A 17,852-nucleotide genomic window follows, 5' to 3' on the forward strand; every position below is an offset into this window, starting at 1 on the left:
AGCTCAGTAAGAGGCCGGCTCAGCAAGTCCAGATTGCCACTAGCCCTCCTTGAGCCTGGCAAGAGCTCCCCAGAGCACTGCCAGCATCACAGGGGGCTTCTCCTCGGGGTCTGCCCTGGGAGGTGGCCCAGGCAGGGCAGGAGCTCAACCCTGGGTTGCAGCGTGGCTGAGCTGTGAGGTTCAGCTCCATGCAGGAACATCCCCAAGTTCCCCAGGGAATTCATTTCCCCCAGGCTTTGCCCAGGCACAGAGAAAGCCTTTTCTCTTCCCCTTTGTCGGTGTGTTCATTTTGCTTTTCAGAATAACTCGTTCCCACCCCTGCAGGCACCATGGGGAGGGGTACCTGTCACCCCAATACACAGGAGACAGAGCCCTGCTCTTAGGGATCTCTGGCCTCATCTCCTTTGGCTCCTGGTTTGTGCCAGGGAGGGCTGAAAAAGCTCTGTGGAAAAGATTTCTTGAGAAATGTTGATTAGAAGGTTTTTAAACTAAAAAAAACTCTTAGATATTCTCTTAAATTTATGTATTTAAAAGTTAAATCCAAGAAACTCAATTTTTGGTGGAGTTTCTTCAGGCTTGTTGTGGTTTAACCCCAGCCAGCAACCAAGTGCCATGACAAGGCTTCTTTTATTTCATTGGAAGGAGCAAACAATGTGGGAGGGTTGAAGGGGATCTGTTTTCTAGCAAGTTTTATCTCACTGTGACTGAGGGAAGAAAAACTAAGGAAAAAAGGCAAATGGTAAAGCAGAGGGAGGGAGGGAGGAAGACAGGACTCTGCCAAGGAGGGGAGAGGCATTTCCAGCTGAGATGAGCAAAAGTTGACACAACTGCTGGAGCCTCCAGCAAAATCCCTGTTTACCAGTGGGAGAAGCCTTAGAAACTGCAGATCCAGCATGAGGGGGAAGCACCACTCCCCCAGGAGGGAAAGGCTGAAAATTGGAGAGATGGAAGGTTTCTGAGGTGGAGAAGTGAGGCCAGGGCTTGGTTGGGGGCTTAGGGACCCCTGCCCAGGACAGATGAGTGATCCCTCCTCTGCTGAGTGCTGTGCTCATGTCACTTTGCTCTTGACAGGACTCAGACACCCAGCCCAGAGCCCAACATGTTGTGCCCCGCTCTCAAGACGTGTCTCTGGCTCCTCATCCTCACTGGTGAGTGCTGTGGCTGGGCAGGGGTGTGAGGTGGGAGGAAGGGGGCAGTGCCATGGGGAAGCACTGGGGTGCACAGCGTGCTCCAGGCACATCTATCCCTGCTGATGCCTCAGATCCATGGGCTGGCACAGTCCTGTGGCAGGGTGGATGTAAAGTCCCCACCTGCTTCATGGTGATGCACAGCACAGTGAGAGGAGGAGACCTTTCCACAGGCAGCAGTGCCAGGTGTGCCCAGACCTTCCTTAGCAGACACCTGAGAACCCACATTAGCTGGACATCCCACAGCAGGAGGGGTTTGGTCAGATCCCATATATCCAACAGCCCCTCACAGCAAGGCACCAGGGCTCCTGGCTGCACCTGGGCTGTTCACAGCATTGCTGCAAGTCTCTGGAGCTGTCCCCAGCTGTCCTGTCCACCTGTGGGGACACCAGAGAGGAGCATGTCACAGCCCTGTTGGGACATCTGGGCAGATGGTGAAGCGAGGAAGCTGGGAGAGACATGGGGAGTCATTCAGGAAGACCTTGCCTGCTTTATTACTTCCAAAGGATTTCCTGCAAGGTTTTGCTTTCATTCCTTTTTCACTTTCTTGTAAACTGACATTGTTTCAGCCTCATCTGTGTCCTGTCTGACATGTGGACAGGCAGCCAGAAGAGCAGGGAATTGCCTCCTATTCTCCTTGGGGATTCTCCACCCAATATTGCCACAGACACCAATTAGCTGCATTGAATACTGCTGAATCCTGTGATGTCTAATTTGCTCTCCAGTAAGGGTTGCAGGAGGTACAGGGAATTAAAGGTGACCCACCGAGGTCTCGATTAGCAGGACATTTTTGAGGAGACTGTGGGTTTGTCAGTGGTGATTACACTAGGGAAGGCAAACTCAGGAAAGTTATTTTTCAGTGTAAAGGCTGACACTACAAAGCAAACACATTGCCATGAGGTGTGGATTTCAGAAGAATTCAATTTGGTCTCATGTCACTTCTCTCTCAGGTCTGCTGGAGGTAACGTTTGGGGACAGCAGGCTGCACATCGAACCCAGAGACACTGAGCTTGTCCTCAGCCTCCACAGCACCTTCTCCCTCCTGTGCTATGGGGACAGGGAGCTGGTCTGGGAACGGGAGGGGCAGCCCCTCACTGCCTCGCTGGAGCACAGGGACGGTGTCTTTGTCAGCAATCTCACCCTCAGGAACGTGACAGGCCATCACACCGGGGAGTACACGTGCACCTACAGCCCTGAGCAGGCTCCAGAGCCAACAGAGAGGAGAGCCCTCTACATCTACGTTCCAGGTAGGGGACGGCATGTCCTTGCCTGTGGGCTTCCATGGGGTTTAGCAACCAGGAAAAAGAGGGCTTTGACTTATTGTTCTGTCTCCAAGCAACTGGCCTCCCCAAATCCCTTCTCCAATAGCCCTCATGGTAGGTCTCTGGCTGTGGCACATCTCTGTTGTGCCAGCTCATGAAGAGTGTGGTGTGTTGGGACAAGTGGTGGGGGAGCAGTGGTGCTCAATGGTGCTGGGTCTCTCCCAGGAGACGTTTGATGAGCACACAACATGCAGCTCTACTTTCCCAAGGGAAGTGTGGGAAGAAACATCCCACTAGCATGGAGTCAGGGCCCTGTGGTGGAGAGTCACTGGAGGAGCACAAATTAGCCCTGGTTAAGCTTCCAAGCAGCTTTCTCTAACCAATGTTCCCTCTCTCCCACAGATCCCTCCCTGGTTTTCCTCCCTGCAGTCACCTCTGAAGAGGTCTTCATCTTCATCACGGGCTACACAGAGGCTGTCATCCCATGCCGTGTGACCAACCCACAGATGCAGGTCACCCTCTATGAGAAGAAGGTGGAGAACCCCATCCCAGCTACATATGATCCACAACAGGGATTTAAGGGCTTCTTTGAGGATAAGACCTATTTCTGCCGGACATTTGTGGATGACCAGGAGGTGGATTCAGACACTTTCTATGTCTACAGGATCCAGGGTGAGCTGACATTGTCTGAGCACACCTGTGCACCTTCTGTGGCTATTTCTTCAGGCCAGTGGCAGGAGACACCAAAGCTCTCCTTCTGTCTCCTCAGTGATGATCAATTTGGAGGCTGCATTTAGTCCTGTCTCCATTAGAAATTGGGTTTTGCCTACAAGTCAGCTCCATCCCTCAGGGAAGACAGTTTCCAGTGGACCAGTCTCCCCAGGGTAAATGGACTGGGTGCCCACTTATCCCTTCATAATTCATTCCTTTCTTCCACCTTTCCACAGTGTCATCAGTGAATGTCTCCATCAGTGCAGTGCAGACCATGGTGCGCCAGGGAGAAAATGTCACCGTGATGTGCACTGTGAGTGGCAACGAGCTGGTCAACTTCAACTGGGACTATCCCCGCAAGCAAGTGAGTGCTCCACACCCACAGGCTCTGGGCAGCAGCTCCAGCCTTTGCCCAGATGTGCCATGGCAATCACTCATCAATATCCCATGCCAGAAATTATGGGTAGCCATGCAGAAAGGTTTGATGGGGATAAGCTTGCATTAAGACTGTCTGTGATCGGTGCATGTTCCCTGTCCTGAGGCAGCCAGACTGGGGTCTTCTACCATTTTCTCCCCCCTCCCTGTGAGCCCAATGGCAGAACACGTTTTTGGCTCCTCAGACCATGTCTCTGTGTCCCCTTTTTGCAGGCAGGGAAAGCTGTGGAGCCAGTGACTGACTTCCTGCCTGGATCCACTCATGAGATCCGCTCCATCCTCATCATCCAGAACGCAGAGCTGGAGGACAGTGGGACCTATGTCTGCAATGTCTCTGAGGGCTACCATGAGAAAACGGACAGGAAAGACATCACTGTCCAAGTGATCGGTGCGTTGCTGCCCACACGCCCAAAGCCAACAAACCATGTGGGCGTCCAGGCAGGATGTCCCAGAGTGACCCCCTCTCCTCTCTCACAGCCTCCAGCTTTCTACCCTCCTCACTTCTGCTCTAAGTAACCATGACAGTGAGCCAAATCTCACCCCATGTCACCCCTGCCCGCTTCTTGGCTTCAAAACATCCCAAATTTCCCTTCATGGCTTTTGTGACCCTTTAAAACTCTTGAGGGTATCGGTAGGAGTTCCTCTGCACTGTGCAGTGCCAGGGTGAAGACATGTTGTTTTCTGTCTGCATCTGACCTTCTTTCATGTAATTTGAGGAAACTGCCCCATTTCCATTATCTCCACAAGATAACAGGCACATGCTTCTGCCCTGTGAGCTCCTCTGCTCCAGTGTGGCTTTGCATCCACACTCCCCTCAGACACAAGCCTGAGGTCTTGAGGGATACATTTGAGCTGCCTTACCACTTCTGGGTGTTCAAAGAGTTTTGTTCCAGATCCATGTTTATCCAAAGGACCAGGGAGGAGGTTGTTCCCCTCTCTGACTCCCCTCTTTCTCTTGCCTCAGAGCATGGCTTTGTGCACTTCCACACCCACCTGCCCAGCACGGTGTATGCTGAGGTCCACAAGAGCCACACTATCCTGGTGGAAGTGGAGGCTTATCCCCAGCCCAGCATTGTGTGGCTGAAGAACAACAAGACATTGACCATGGAAAGCAGCAGCGAGTTCACCATCACCAGCAGGAACCTGTCAGAAACCAGGTACGGGCCCATCATTCCTCCCCAGGGTGCAGAGAGGGGGTAACTCACAAAGGAATCTCCAAATTGCTGGTTGGACACAGCTGATTACTGAGTAATTTTCTGTGAGTGGATTTCGAGCACTCCTCAGGTGGGTGGGAGCTGGTTGCCTCCAAGCACTCTCAGTCCCTGGGTACCTTCCCACATCCCATCTGGGACTGTGTCTCCCCCAGGTACCAGACAGCTTTGGTGCTGGTGCGGGTGAAGCAGGAAGAAGGAGGATTTTACACCATTCGGGCTTCCAATGATGATGATGAGCAGGAGCTCTCCTTCCATCTGCAGATAAATGGTGAGGATGGGCATGCACACATATGGCTGAGGAGAGTGGGAGCAGCCTCAAGGGGTGGCACCATCCTTTGCTGCAGAACCCCCAGAATGAAGCCTTTACTCCTGTGGCCGCAGCTCCAGAGTGGTCTTGCTTAAGGAAGGAGATTTCAAGCAAGAAACTCATTTGGGTGAAATATCTCACACTTGGCCTCAGAGCAAGGGGGACAGGGAGGCAGCACAGACACATCAGCTTGGCCCAGGGTAGTAGATTAGAGATGATTGTACAGCTGTGATGTCCACGATTTTCCTCCATGCTCACCCTGCTCTCCAGTCAAGCTACCTGGGGGTAGATCTCCTCCATAATCCCCTCAAACTTTACTCTTTTTACTTTTCCCTTTCAAAAATAAAACACAATGGACGTGATGAGTCCTACCTCATCCCAAGACTATGGCAGGGATACAGTAGACTCACATTCCCCAGAGGAATCATGTTCCCCTTCTATCCTGCAGTCAGAAAGAAAGGTTAATTCCCATCACTGTCTTTTTGTTTCAGTGCCAGCTAAAGTGGTGGATCTCAAGGAGAACAGCAGTGCCAGCAGTGGGGAGCAGACAGTAACATGCTCTGCTGAAGGCATGCCCCAGCCAGAGATCAGCTGGTCTACTTGCAGCGACATCAAATGGTGAGTGGAGGGATGGAGGCCATGAGAGCAGCTGGGCTTTTATTTGTTAGAATAATCGGCTGTTATTTAATTGTATTCTGGTGGCATGTGGTCCCTGCTGCCTCTCAGGTGCCTTTATCCCCTCTGGACCAGGTGCAGCAGCAAGGGACAGCCCACCCGGCTGCTGGGGAACGAGTCGGCCGAGATCGGCGTGCAGACCAACGCCTCGTACCACGCGGAGCGGCAGCTCTACCGCGTCAACAGCACCCTGCAGCTGCACAGGGTGCACGAGCCCCTGCTCCTCAGGTGCACTGTGCAGAACTTCCTGGGAACCAACTCCCAGGACATCACTCTGGTCCCACACGGTGAGGGCTGAGACAAGTTTTGAGCCAGCAGTGGGGAGATTGACCTTTCTGTGTCTCCAGCCTGGAAACCTGGGTTCTTCTGTCCCAAATGAAGCTTCCTTTGGGTTGAACAGAAAAGACTGTTCCAGTTGCAGTGTGGAGCCCTTATGTCCAATGGCCATGGATATGCTCTTCCCACTACTGGCAGGGTCACCTCTCCAGGGAGGCAAGACAAGAGTGCCTGAGCAGGTCCCCAGTGTCTTGTTGTTAGCCCATGGGTCACTAGATGGTGCCACGGACTTGAATATCCATGTGCTGAACATCCCAAATATGAGGAAGGATGGTCTAAGCTCAGGCCCAGGGCTGCCAGCTCTCCCCCAAGCGAAACAGCCTCTCTAGATCTTTTCACCTTCCTGTAGCCAAACTGCTCCTGAGGCAGAAGCCAGTAACAACCCATCACCCCATCATCCCTGGGGGACTGGCTCTGCAAGTGCTGGGAAAGTCTGCCCAGGAGGAGACTGTCCCTACCCAGAGAACAGCTCAGGGTCAATGTCTGGGGGAGGAGAGTGCAGGGACCTCTCTGCACTGCTCTCACCTCCTTTCCCTGGCTGCTCAGGCTGTGGAGGGATGGAAGAGTCTGACTGCTGTCTCTGTTATCTTTGTAGCCTTGCCATTCAAGGTGGTCATCATTTCTGTCATCCTGGCCTTGCTGGTCCTCACTGTGATCTCGCTGATCATCCTGATCGTGCTGTGGCAGAAGGTAAAAGAGGAGAGTGCTCCCAGGCTGTCACAGTGGTACCCCAGGGTTAGGGTGGCTGGGCCTGATGATGTCCCAGCTGCATCAGGATCTATCGGCCTCCATCAGTTCCTGCATGCCCCTGGCATCTCTGGGGTAGATGGGGAACAAGACAATGGCTGTAAGGACCAAAGGCTCCCTAACAAACACATCCCCCATGCCCTCTCTGACTCCCAGCCTCTCAGATGTCTCTTTTCCCTCTGCTCCCTTTTCCAGAAACCTCGTTATGAAATCCGCTGGAAGGTGATTGAGTCAGTCAGCTCTGATGGGCACGAGTACATCTATGTGGATCCCATGCAGCTCCCTTATGACTCCACCTGGGAGGTGCCCAGGGACAAGCTGGTGTTAGGTAAAGGCTCTGCAGGTGCAACTGATGGATTCCTGAGGTCCTGGCTGTCTGGGGGTGATAAGTTTGGGGTTGAGATGTCCAAAAGAGACCAACCCAGAAGAGACACAGAGATCTCTGGAGATACAATGTGGTTCTGGAATGGGGGGGATCATCTAGGACCATGGTGGGAGGCCAGCTGCCTCCTTTGACATTAAGCACCTTGTTGTTCCTGGCTATCCCACCCTGTAGCTGGCAGTTCTGGAAACCAGCCCCAAGCCCAAACATCATAGCTCATGGCCATGTCCATGCCCAGCAGAATGACTGCAGCAAGGCTGGTGTGGTTTCAGACAAGCAGTTTGTATTTTCCAGGCTCCTCATCTCTCCTCTAGGTCACTGCCAACTTTGTCTCCTGGCTGTATCTTTGCAGGACGCACTCTCGGCTCCGGTGCCTTTGGTCGTGTGGTGGAGGCAACAGCCCATGGCCTGAGCCATTCACGGTCCACCATGAAAGTGGCAGTCAAAATGCTCAAGTGTAAGTTCTGCCCCTTTTCCCACCCTAAAGCCACAAGATCAATCAGTGCCACGCTCTTCTCTCCTTGCCCTGCTGCTCACACCGGCTCTCCCCAACAGCCACAGCCCGCAGTAGTGAGAAGCAAGCCCTCATGTCCGAGCTGAAGATCATGAGCCACCTGGGACCTCACCTCAACATCGTCAACTTGCTGGGGGCCTGCACCAAAGGAGGTAGTTGAGCCCTGAGCACCTTGTCTCCTCTTTCTGCTTCCCTGGGCTGTGCTTAGGAGGACAACTGTCCTTAGATAGAATAAGTCCTGTTCTCTGGTTCCAAATGATTCATCCTTCTCCTGAGAAAGCCTTGTGGGACTCTGAACACCTTTCTTCCAACCTGATTGAAACTGGGAAGGCACGTATCTGTGTCACCTCCCTCCACAAACACAAATTTCAAATGCCAAAAAATGCTCAGTACCAGAAAGGTGGCTCTTCCCTTTGGCCCTGCCTAGACAGCCTGTTGTCTGGTAATATCCTTGTGAAATTCACGGCCACAGTGGCCAGGGCAGGGCTGATGCAGGTGTTCTGTCCCACCAGGACCCATCTACATCATCACTGAGTACTGCCGCTACGGGGACCTGGTGGATTACCTGCACCGCAACAAGCACACCTTCCTGCAGTCCTACGGGGAGAAGGCACGGCGAGAGGCAGAGCTCTACGGGAACACCCCCAAGGAGGACCATGTGCACAGGTACCAGGAAAGCAGCTCTCTCCTCCTCCCTGCCTACCCCATCCTAGCCCCACCAGGGAGGCTGGTACTCCCAGGAAGGATCCTGCATTTTTAGAACTGTGAAATAAGCACTGGCCCAGCACTGGGGCACAGCTGGATCCTGTGTTGCCTTGTTAGACCAGCCCATGTGCCAACCAGTGACCTCCAAGCAGCTCCTGACAGTGAGGAGTTAGCAAACTCTGTGTCCTGGAGCCTGAGTTTGCCAGCACACATGCCAGCTTCTCCATGCCAGTTGGGAATATTTCCTGGCATCATTAATTTTATTAGCATAACCACAGCCACACACTGAGTACAGAGACACAGGGTTTTCCAGCGTGTCTTAAACACTGGAGATCTCAGCTCTGCATTTCCAGGGCAGGTTGAGTTGGTACCGAGCCTAAGGGAAAAGTGCTACAAGGAAAGGGAAATGGTCCTTTATCTGGTTGCCAGCTGTAAGGGATGCAGGCACAGCAGCACAGAAAAATGGTCCCCAGGGAAGCTAGAAAGCAGCGTTTCCTTCCAACACACCAAAACAATAATAAAATAGAGCAGTGTTACAGCTCCCCCCTGCCCTTTTTGCCTGAAGGCAGCTGAGATCTTCCTAAGCACCATTTGGACACCACTTCACCCATGATGCAGGGCTTCTTTCCTGGCTGTGTGGAACATTTCAGTGCCAGGGCTGAGGGACTGGGAATTTCAGACTCACAAATCATTGCCCCCAGCCCTCATGTCTTCTCCTCTCCTCTCCTCTCTCTCCTCTGGATCTGAGCAGCCTCTTTGCTTCCCCCCACAGCCACCTCTCCATGTCTGTCGAGAGTGACGGTGGCTACATGGACATGAGCAAGGATGACTCCCTGGACTATGTGCCCATGTCTGACATGAAGGGTGAAGTCAAGTATGCTGACATTGAGTCCTCTAACTATGGCACCCCCTATGAGCTGGACAGCTACTCCCCCTCAGGTAACAGCTTGGCCACAGCAGGAGGGAGAGCTGCTTTGGGTGCTGGATGCCTTTGCTTGCAAAATCACTTCTGGGACTCATCCAGCAGCAGTGGCAGATGTCCTCACAGTGAGAGCTCCTGGCTCTGTCCCTTTGTTGCTGGAGGCAGAGCATTCCCCAGTGTGTCCTTCCAATAGTGGGAGGCTCACCTCCCACTAGTGTTCTGGGTAACACCAACATCCATCTCTGCTTGCCCTCCAGCTCCAGAAAGGACAGACCGGATGACGCTGATAAATGAGTCTCCACTCCTCAGCTACATGGACTTGGTGGGCTTCAGCTTCCAGGTGGCCAATGGGATGGAGTTCCTGGCTTCAAAAAATGTATGTATGCTGCCTGGTCTGTGGAGTGTGTAGTGGTGGTGGCCAGCAGTGAGTTTTCTGCCATGTCCTGTGGTCAGCTTCCTCCCACTGCCCCTCTGTCCATGCCAAACTCCTTGTGGGATAAGTGGCCGTGCAATTGAGGAGCCGCTGACCACTTCCCTTTGGAAACACAGTCCTGGAGATCAGTGTGACTATATTTGCATGTGACAGCTAACCCTGGCTCACCCTGAGCTTCAGACCTCAAATTCCCTGACTCTGTGCTCCTCCTGAGCCTTGTTCAGCACAGCTGTGGCATTATCTCATCTCTATTTACTGGGATGACCAAACAGTGTACAGGGAGCTAAAGCTCAAGGCACCCTGCAGCAGAGCAACTACTCTTCCTAGACACCCTTGTTGCACTGCATGCTCTGAGCACCCCAGGACTCAGCAAAAATGTGGTAGCTCTGCTAGTGGTTGAGCCAAGATTGTCCCTAGAGGTGAAGGAGACACCTGAAGCCCCTGGCAGTGACAGTGCTCTGTGTCCCCCCTGCAGTGTGTGCACCGTGACCTGGCTGCCAGGAATGTCCTCATCTGTGAGGGGAAGCTGGTGAAGATCTGTGACTTTGGCCTGGCGAGGGACATCATGAGGGATTCCAACTATATCTCCAAAGGCAGTGTGAGTACCAGGAGCCTTGCAAGCTCCTTCTTCCCAGGGCTCTGGGCCTGGCACCCCCTACATAGTCCCCCTGTGAGCCATCTGTCCATCAGTGTGCCCAGAGGTGGTGACAGGGCAGGACTCCCAGGAGATGACATCAATAGCCAACCATCCTTCACTTCATTTTCTCTGCACACTGAAGTGGCAGAATTGCATGCCCACATCTCCTGGCTCTTTACAGAAGAATCTGAGCAGTAGCAAAACTCAGGATTATCTCCTGGACATAGTCCCAGTCATGGCAGCAGTGCTGCATTGTGCCAGCACTGAGTGTGTTCCTGAGCTTCAGGAAGGAGGAGGGCAAGGTTAGGCAGCTTGGTAGGGCTGTAGTGACTCACTGGCCACTCTGGGAAGAGATTCACAGGATTCCGCTCTAACCACTAGACCACAAGTTAAGAAGAAGTGTCTTCTTGCAAGCAGCTTCTTTCCAGAGAGATGTCTCAAATCTTTCAAGGCAGGAGAGGATAAGGCTGTAATTGAGCTTTGCCAGAAAGCATTTCCCTGTGATTTCAACAACAACCTATCCACTCCAGCCCTGAGGCATTTGTGAATCTCCAATCCCAAGCACAGCAGGCCATGTAATTCCCAGAGAAACTGAGGCTGGGGGAGCTGAGAATAGAGATAGGTGCCTTAAACCACAATCTTTATCTAATCTGCGAACTACTTAACTTCTCTCATGCTTTCTCCCATGTGCTCTCAAACAGGTACTCAGAGCTTGGTCAGGGGGACCCTCTCCCAGAGGGGTTGGGGTTTTTAGTCCAGCCTTGACATAGCTGGTTTCCTGTCCAAAATGGGAAATGAAACTGAGCCCCATTGCAATCCTTCCTGGAGATTATTTTGGTATTCATTGTGCAAGCAAATCCCAGAAGCATCACAGCCAGTGCTGCCTACAAGCTGGTCAAGTGAGGCTTTCTATTTTATTACTCTGTGTGGGTAAGAACAGAAAAGAAGCTGGATGTATCCTTTGGCTCTTTTCTGGTCATCCCTTAGCCTTCTCCAGCCTGGTCTCAGGTTTCCAAATTCAGATAGGCCTGTACTCTCTTCAAGAGTCTTTGGTCAGTGGCCTCCTCAAGAGAGAGGGAACAGAGAACACACACTGGGATATGTGTGCATTCATCATGGCAGGCTGTGATGGAAATGGGTACAACACATCCATTCTTTCCTCCTGCCTACTGGGTCTGTTCTGAACAAAGAAAGAGGCAGCAGGTCCCTCCCAGAACAGACTGACAGCAGGTGTCAGCAGATGTGTTGGACTCACTGACAGATCTGAAGGGTCTTCTGTGTTTGTAATTTGAGTGTCAAGCTCTTACCTTGAAACAAGTGCTGTGGGTACAGCTGACTCTCTTCTTGTTTCATTTTTGATTCTTTCTTAGACTTTCTTGCCCCTCAAGTGGATGGCTCCAGAGAGCATCTTCAACAACCTCTACACCACCCTGAGTGATGTGTGGTCTTTTGGGATTCTTCTTTGGGAGATATTCACTCTAGGTAAGTGCCCTGGAGATCATGGTGGTGTCTGTAGTTCTGATAACATGTTAGCTGGACCCCTTCAAAAACAATAAAAATGCATTTCTAACCTTCAAGTCCCTACTTTACCAGTCAGAGTAGCACTTCATTCCCTCTCTCCTTCTTCCCCATGCTCACGTTGCATTTGGAAGTGAGATGAAAGGTAAAGAAACAAGAAAACCTTGGTGTGAAGTGCATGTTGGCTGGAGGGTGGCAGACAATCCTGCAGCCTAATTCCTGCTCTCCATTTACCCCCAGGAGGGACTCCATACCCTGAGCTGCCTATGAATGAGCAGTTCTACAACGCCATCAAACGTGGCTATCGGATGTCCAAACCCACCCATGCCTCTGATGAAATGTGAGTGCTGTCAACATGTGCTCACCCTGGATGTGCTCTACACACCACAGAAGCATTTCTACCTGTTTTCCTCACCTGCTAACTCAGTCATCTCCCTTCCCTCTTGGCAGCTACAACATCATGCAGAAGTGCTGGGAGGAGAAGTTTGAGATCAGGCCATCCTTCTCACAGCTGGTGGTGCTTATGGGGAGCCTCCTGGTGGATTGCTACAGAAAGGTACATCCAGAAAACCCTGTGCTGGAGGGACAGAAGAGGGTCAGTGCCTTGGTGAGGGCCCCCAGTGAGGGTTTGGAGACCATGTTTAGTGCTGCAGTGCCAGAGGATTCTGCTGTGACCAAGGCTGCGTTAGTTGGAGCAGCCAGTGAAGGTGGTTTGGGCACCCCAGGAACGTTGCCGAGACAACTGCCTTGCCAGACAGGCAGCTGGTAACTCAGCAACTGTGGAAATCAGAGCTGGCAGGAGATCAAAATCCTGCCTCCAACTGTTTGGGACTTTGGAGCTGTGCAGTTGTGCCACTGATCTCTCCCTTACGAAGGGTTCATGGCCTATCTTTATTGGGGTAAGGGCAGCTGGACCCAGCTAGAATATGCCAGCCCCTCAAGGAAAACCCTGGCAGGCAGGAGAAGGAAACACGACTCAGGTACATTCTCCCCACTCACCAGACCTTCCCTTTCTTTGGTAACCTGCCCTGTGGGAGCAGAGGTACCAGCAGGTGGATGAAGAGTTCATGAAGAGTGACCACCCCGCTGTTGTCCGCACAAGACCCACCATTCCTGTTCTGAACAACGCCCGCCCTGCTGCCAGCTCCCCCAGCAGCAGCATCCTCTACACAGCCGTGCACCAGAACGGGGGAGAGAATGATTATATCATCCCTCTTCCCGACCCCAAACCTGAGGCAAACTGTGACCTCCCTCAGGAGACCTCCATCAGCCGGGCCAGGTAAAAACATTGCTTCTGAGTGTTGGCCTTTCCCCCAACTGTCCAGGTCTGAAACAGGGACCTCAAGAGGAAATGGGGATGCTCTGTTGAGGTACAGACTAGGGGTGGATATACTGGGAGAGAAGGAGGGCAGTGTCACCCCATCTGAGGTGCTGTGACCTGCATGAGCCCACAGGGATGGAGATGAACCAGAGGAGCTGGGACATGAACTAAGGTAGGGCATAATGTCACATCCCTGCACATCAGCCTGCACAGCTGAGGACAAGCAGCCCCACGCACAGGGAGGAGAGCACACAGGGAACCACGTTCTGTAGAGCCCAGCCAGCTGTGTGTTGTGTTTGAAGGCTGAGTAGACCCTTCATATGGTCTGATATGGTCTGTTCCACTGTGGGAAGCTACTCAGATAGAGTGGGGCTCCTGGGAACTCAACACACTTCTCAGTTTCTGGGAATCCTCTCCCACCAGGAGGCCTGGGACAAGACACTCATTTCTCTCTCCCTCTTGTCTCCCTTCAGCTCTGTGCTGAACGAGGCCAACACATCATCTACAATATCCTGTGACAGACCTCTGGGCCTCAGGGAGGACGAGGAGCAGGAATCTGACCCACAACCAGGCTGCCAGGAGCCAACCACAGGACACCAAGAGGTGGAGGAGAGTTTCCTGTAGTCACAGCTGGGATGACTTTGCATCTCCTCATGGAGAGGCCAGCTTGAGGGGCTGACCCAGATGTCACAGAGAGCCATGTTTGCGCTTGTACATCAGGACATCCCCTCCTGTCCCAGCAGTCCTCCTTCCCTCCTGTCTCCCAGTGCTGGGTGGGGAATTAAGGACTTTTCCCCATTGCCATGCCCTTCCCCCTTAAAAACGAGGTGGCTCAGTGCCAGAAACCCTCAATATCACTGCCACATCCTCCTCAGTGATCAAACCACTGCAGGAGGGAGACATCTCACAGACCAACATCTTCTCAAGTGGAAGACATGGGTTGGATCTCCACAAGACACCACTCTGCATTTGCTAAGATGATACTCCAGCCTCTTCCTCCTCCATGGCAAGGAGTTTCATCTCCTTTGCACCAGCACTTCCCTGATGGTCTCAGCAGCAGCCACACCGTGGTTCTGTGAAATACCACTGGGACAGAAAATCCACCTGGAGCCCATTGTTGGGGTGTAGAGAACCTGTAACACCAACCTTCAGCTGCTGGAGGTCAGGAGTACATTGGATTCTCCCCCAAGCACAGTCAAGTCCTGAAGAGGCCAGCCAGTGTCTCCTCACTTGACAGCACTTCTGTGGTGGACAGAGCATCACAAGCACTACAGGTACTCACAGCTCTGGGGCACAGCTCTGCATTCACCTGGAGGCTGTCACACCCTTTTGTGCCCAGCATGGCACCAGGAGCCCCTGGGACATGCCAGGAGCTCCAAATGCCCTCACAATGACTTGGTTATAGAAGCAAAGAGGGCAGTAACTGTTGTTCGTGTTGTCTGTGTGGACACTAAGCTAATTATTCTCCATTGAAGATTTAAAGGGAACAAATATATTAATACACTAGCCAGGGCCAGTATAAGGAAGCAATATGGTTATTCATTAATCTACTGCCACTACACCCAGCTCATCTGCTGGGAAATCATATAACCACGCCAGCTGCAGAATCCTTGTGCCTTGTCTTTGTGAAGAAAAGGCTCACCTTTGATAAACTGTTCACCCAAACACCCTTCCTCTGGATGGGAGGACTCACCATTCCCTCCTGAGTCACAGCAAGATTATGGGCAGAAATAAGGATGCCAGAACACCAACCCAGGGATAGCACCAAAGAAAGAGAGGGAGTCTGGGAAGCTCCTTGGTCACAGCTGAACTGTATCTTACACCCTGCCACCTTCTGGGGTCAGGCGGAGCCACTTGTAGCTTGCCAGGGCTGTGAAATGTCACAGGGAACCAAGGAGGGTAAGAGGAACTGGGGAGGATTCCTCTCTCTTGGAGAGTGTTTTGAAAACTAAGCAGGCCTAGACCTTACCCCTGCTTCTCACCTCCTTCCCCACTTCTCACAGATGGGTCAGGGGCTTCTTTTGCTCTCAGCTGGCATTTGAATGAGCAGACTCAAAGCAGGAGGAACAACAGGCATTGGAAATCAGTTGTGAACCCCACCACTGCAGAGATGAAAGCTGGACCCCCAAAACCACAGGTCTGACACCACAGAAGACAGCAGGTTTTTCTCTGAAATGAGTTTCACTTCACACAGAGCTCTGTTCTCTGCATGTCCCCTGCTCTCATTAACTCTTCATTGCCCTACTCATGCCCGTCTCTCTGTGCATCCTACAGGAGCTGCACAGGCAGGTTTACAAAATCAGAAATTCAGTCAGCATCTTGCTGGGCTTCTGCCACCTCAAAGCCACTGAGAATTTATTTTTCTTTTTCAAAATATGGAACTTCTGCCAGCAATCTCCAGCAAAACAGCTTCTGTTTCAAGTTTTCTACCATTCCAGTGCAGCTAAAGGAGGAGTAGGTGTTTTGTGGGCTGATGTCCTTGGTAAAATGTGAACATAAGAAATAGCACTTTTATTGGCAGCCAGCAGAGGATATTTTCAGCCTATGTGGTCAGATTCCCCACCATCCATAGGAAACATACTGTGAATGACAACTGTTTTTCCATCCTCTGTTCCTCCTGCTTGTAATGAAGGAGAATGTCCTATGGCCACAGTTCATTAAATGATTCTCACTGCAGAGAAGCAATAATTTATGAGATCCTTTGGGTCAGATCAACTTGATTTTTTTTTAATGTGTAAGGTGCTTGGTAAGGATCTGTGTCACTGCAACTTGAGCCCATAGGATGGCACATCAGATTATCCTAATAGCCCCTGTCTGCACCAGCTCCATTTTTAATTCATCCTTCTCTATCAAAGGTGACCAGAAGTACCCAGTACTCCAGGTGAGGTCCAGCCTAGCCCTCACACAGGGCATTAATAGTTCTGGCCTGTGCTGGTCTCAACTTGCCTGGTGTAGCTTTGGATAATATTGGCTTTTTCCCAGCCACAACATACTGAGAGCTTAGAGTCATCCTCTGACCAATCTAGGCACCTACGTCTTTCTACACTTCCAGCATTTCTAACCAGGCTACTCCCTGCTGTTCCAGACATTGGGTCATCAGCAAATTTTGTTAACAAACTGGTTTTTTTGGGCTGGACTGACTAATAAAAATATTAGATACTTCTAGCAACAAGAACAAACTGAGAGAGCTACTTTTACTACCTCCATCCAGCCCAAAGATTTCCTCATCAATTAGCACCTTCTCACTTTCCCTTTGGCCATTTGCTTATTTCAAAATTCCTGTTCTGTACTTCATCTTTTACAGATTTAATTGCTAATTAAATTACTAATTTCCCACCATCAAATAGTTTCCACAGTCCTGAAAGAGGAGATCTCCCTGCTGGGGGAGCTCAGGTATCCTGGCCTATTAGCTGGGTATTAGCTACATTTGAATGCCTATTGCATTTTGTCCTATTTGTAGATTCACTGCAATTATTATTTCAACAAAATCTGTTCTGCCTGCTGATGGGATGCTACCCCCACCTCCCTATTCCTTTTTATAGTAGGTACGCCAGACTCTTTGCAAAATGGTACATTTCTGCACTCCAGAGGAATATGACCAAATACTTGCCCTTGGCTCTGTGATTTTCAGGGCTGAGTCTTGCACTTCGTGGTATTTTCCTGTCCTTACTCAACCTCTCACAGCACCTTTATCAAGTTGCAGTGACCAGACCTTCTCAGCCAGGGAAAAGCTGGCAGCTGGACAAAGCCAACATATTTTGCTAAGCATCCCTCAAAGAGAGGGCTTGGCAGAGCTGGGAATGACAGATCCAGCCCCACACTCCCTCTCTCTCTGCTGCCTGCCTTCCAGTCCCTGCATGGCCGGGCAGGTGAGGGCCAGGAGAAATGTTTGGCTGTTCTGGGCCCATCAGTTTTGTAGCCATAATTTCTCCAGTGAGACTCTGAAGGGAACTGGTCCCACTGGGGTTTCTGTTTTGACGATCAGTATTTTTGTTTGGGTGTGTTTTTGTGTTTAGAGGTGGACCCAAACTGAGCCCTCCCACCATGAAGGGGCACATGCCACAGCTTGGGCCCATCTCTAGTGCAATATCTTTTTATTTGTAGATTATATTTTACTCTACGGCTCTTACATTGTTATCAGAACCAGTATATGCATAATCCTACTGCCAGTCACTATTTCATACATGTATCCCAGAAACTAATGCAGCACTCTGGTGTCTCTTTCCACATTTAAGGTGTTCCTCAGACTGATGTGTGCACAGGTTTTAATCCTTTTGTCCTTCTCAGTTTGAGTGTGTTATTTTCTAAGCGCGAGTGTCACGTTCAGTGTTTGTTTGTGTTGTGTTAAGAAATCTAGAGCACAGTGGACTTTACTTGTAACTAAATTGTCTCTGTTCACCTGCCAAGGGGACTGTGACAGGGTCCCACGGGGATGGGGGGCAGAAGTGCAGTGCAGATGTGCAGCCAGGGGAAGTCAGCCAGAAGTGAGAAGCAGCTCTTCTCTTTCTTCCCAGTCAGGGCTCTGGGCTGAGGGAGAGGCAGCACC

The 17,852-nt window shown here is 51.4% G+C and overlaps 1 protein-coding gene across 1 annotated transcript in view; it reads left to right on the forward strand.

The window, feature by feature from the left end:
* Nucleotides 1-17,508, forward strand: part of PDGFRB (platelet derived growth factor receptor beta) — a 29,563-nt gene extending 12,055 nt beyond the window's left edge. Inside the window, exons 2-23 of the mRNA XM_058848642.1 lie at nucleotides 1,072-1,148; nucleotides 2,138-2,434; nucleotides 2,852-3,121; nucleotides 3,397-3,524; nucleotides 3,809-3,983; nucleotides 4,560-4,752; nucleotides 4,962-5,077; nucleotides 5,608-5,734; nucleotides 5,867-6,078; nucleotides 6,723-6,817; nucleotides 7,070-7,202; nucleotides 7,609-7,713; nucleotides 7,812-7,922; nucleotides 8,283-8,436; nucleotides 9,248-9,414; nucleotides 9,655-9,773; nucleotides 10,306-10,428; nucleotides 11,838-11,949; nucleotides 12,226-12,325; nucleotides 12,436-12,541; nucleotides 13,026-13,264; nucleotides 13,780-17,508. Coding sequence (XP_058704625.1) covers nucleotides 1,100-1,148; nucleotides 2,138-2,434; nucleotides 2,852-3,121; nucleotides 3,397-3,524; nucleotides 3,809-3,983; nucleotides 4,560-4,752; nucleotides 4,962-5,077; nucleotides 5,608-5,734; nucleotides 5,867-6,078; nucleotides 6,723-6,817; nucleotides 7,070-7,202; nucleotides 7,609-7,713; nucleotides 7,812-7,922; nucleotides 8,283-8,436; nucleotides 9,248-9,414; nucleotides 9,655-9,773; nucleotides 10,306-10,428; nucleotides 11,838-11,949; nucleotides 12,226-12,325; nucleotides 12,436-12,541; nucleotides 13,026-13,264; nucleotides 13,780-13,930 — 3,282 coding nt within the window. The 5' untranslated portion in view covers nucleotides 1,072-1,099 and the 3' untranslated portion in view covers nucleotides 13,931-17,508. The remainder of the gene's footprint in view (nucleotides 1-1,071; nucleotides 1,149-2,137; nucleotides 2,435-2,851; nucleotides 3,122-3,396; nucleotides 3,525-3,808; nucleotides 3,984-4,559; nucleotides 4,753-4,961; nucleotides 5,078-5,607; nucleotides 5,735-5,866; nucleotides 6,079-6,722; nucleotides 6,818-7,069; nucleotides 7,203-7,608; nucleotides 7,714-7,811; nucleotides 7,923-8,282; nucleotides 8,437-9,247; nucleotides 9,415-9,654; nucleotides 9,774-10,305; nucleotides 10,429-11,837; nucleotides 11,950-12,225; nucleotides 12,326-12,435; nucleotides 12,542-13,025; nucleotides 13,265-13,779) is intronic.
* Nucleotides 17,509-17,852: the final 344 nt, after the last annotated feature.

The sequence above is a fragment of the Poecile atricapillus genome, chromosome 13 (genome assembly GCF_030490865.1).
Source record: "Poecile atricapillus isolate bPoeAtr1 chromosome 13, bPoeAtr1.hap1, whole genome shotgun sequence".
Classification (NCBI taxonomy): domain Eukaryota; kingdom Metazoa; phylum Chordata; class Aves; order Passeriformes; family Paridae; genus Poecile; species Poecile atricapillus.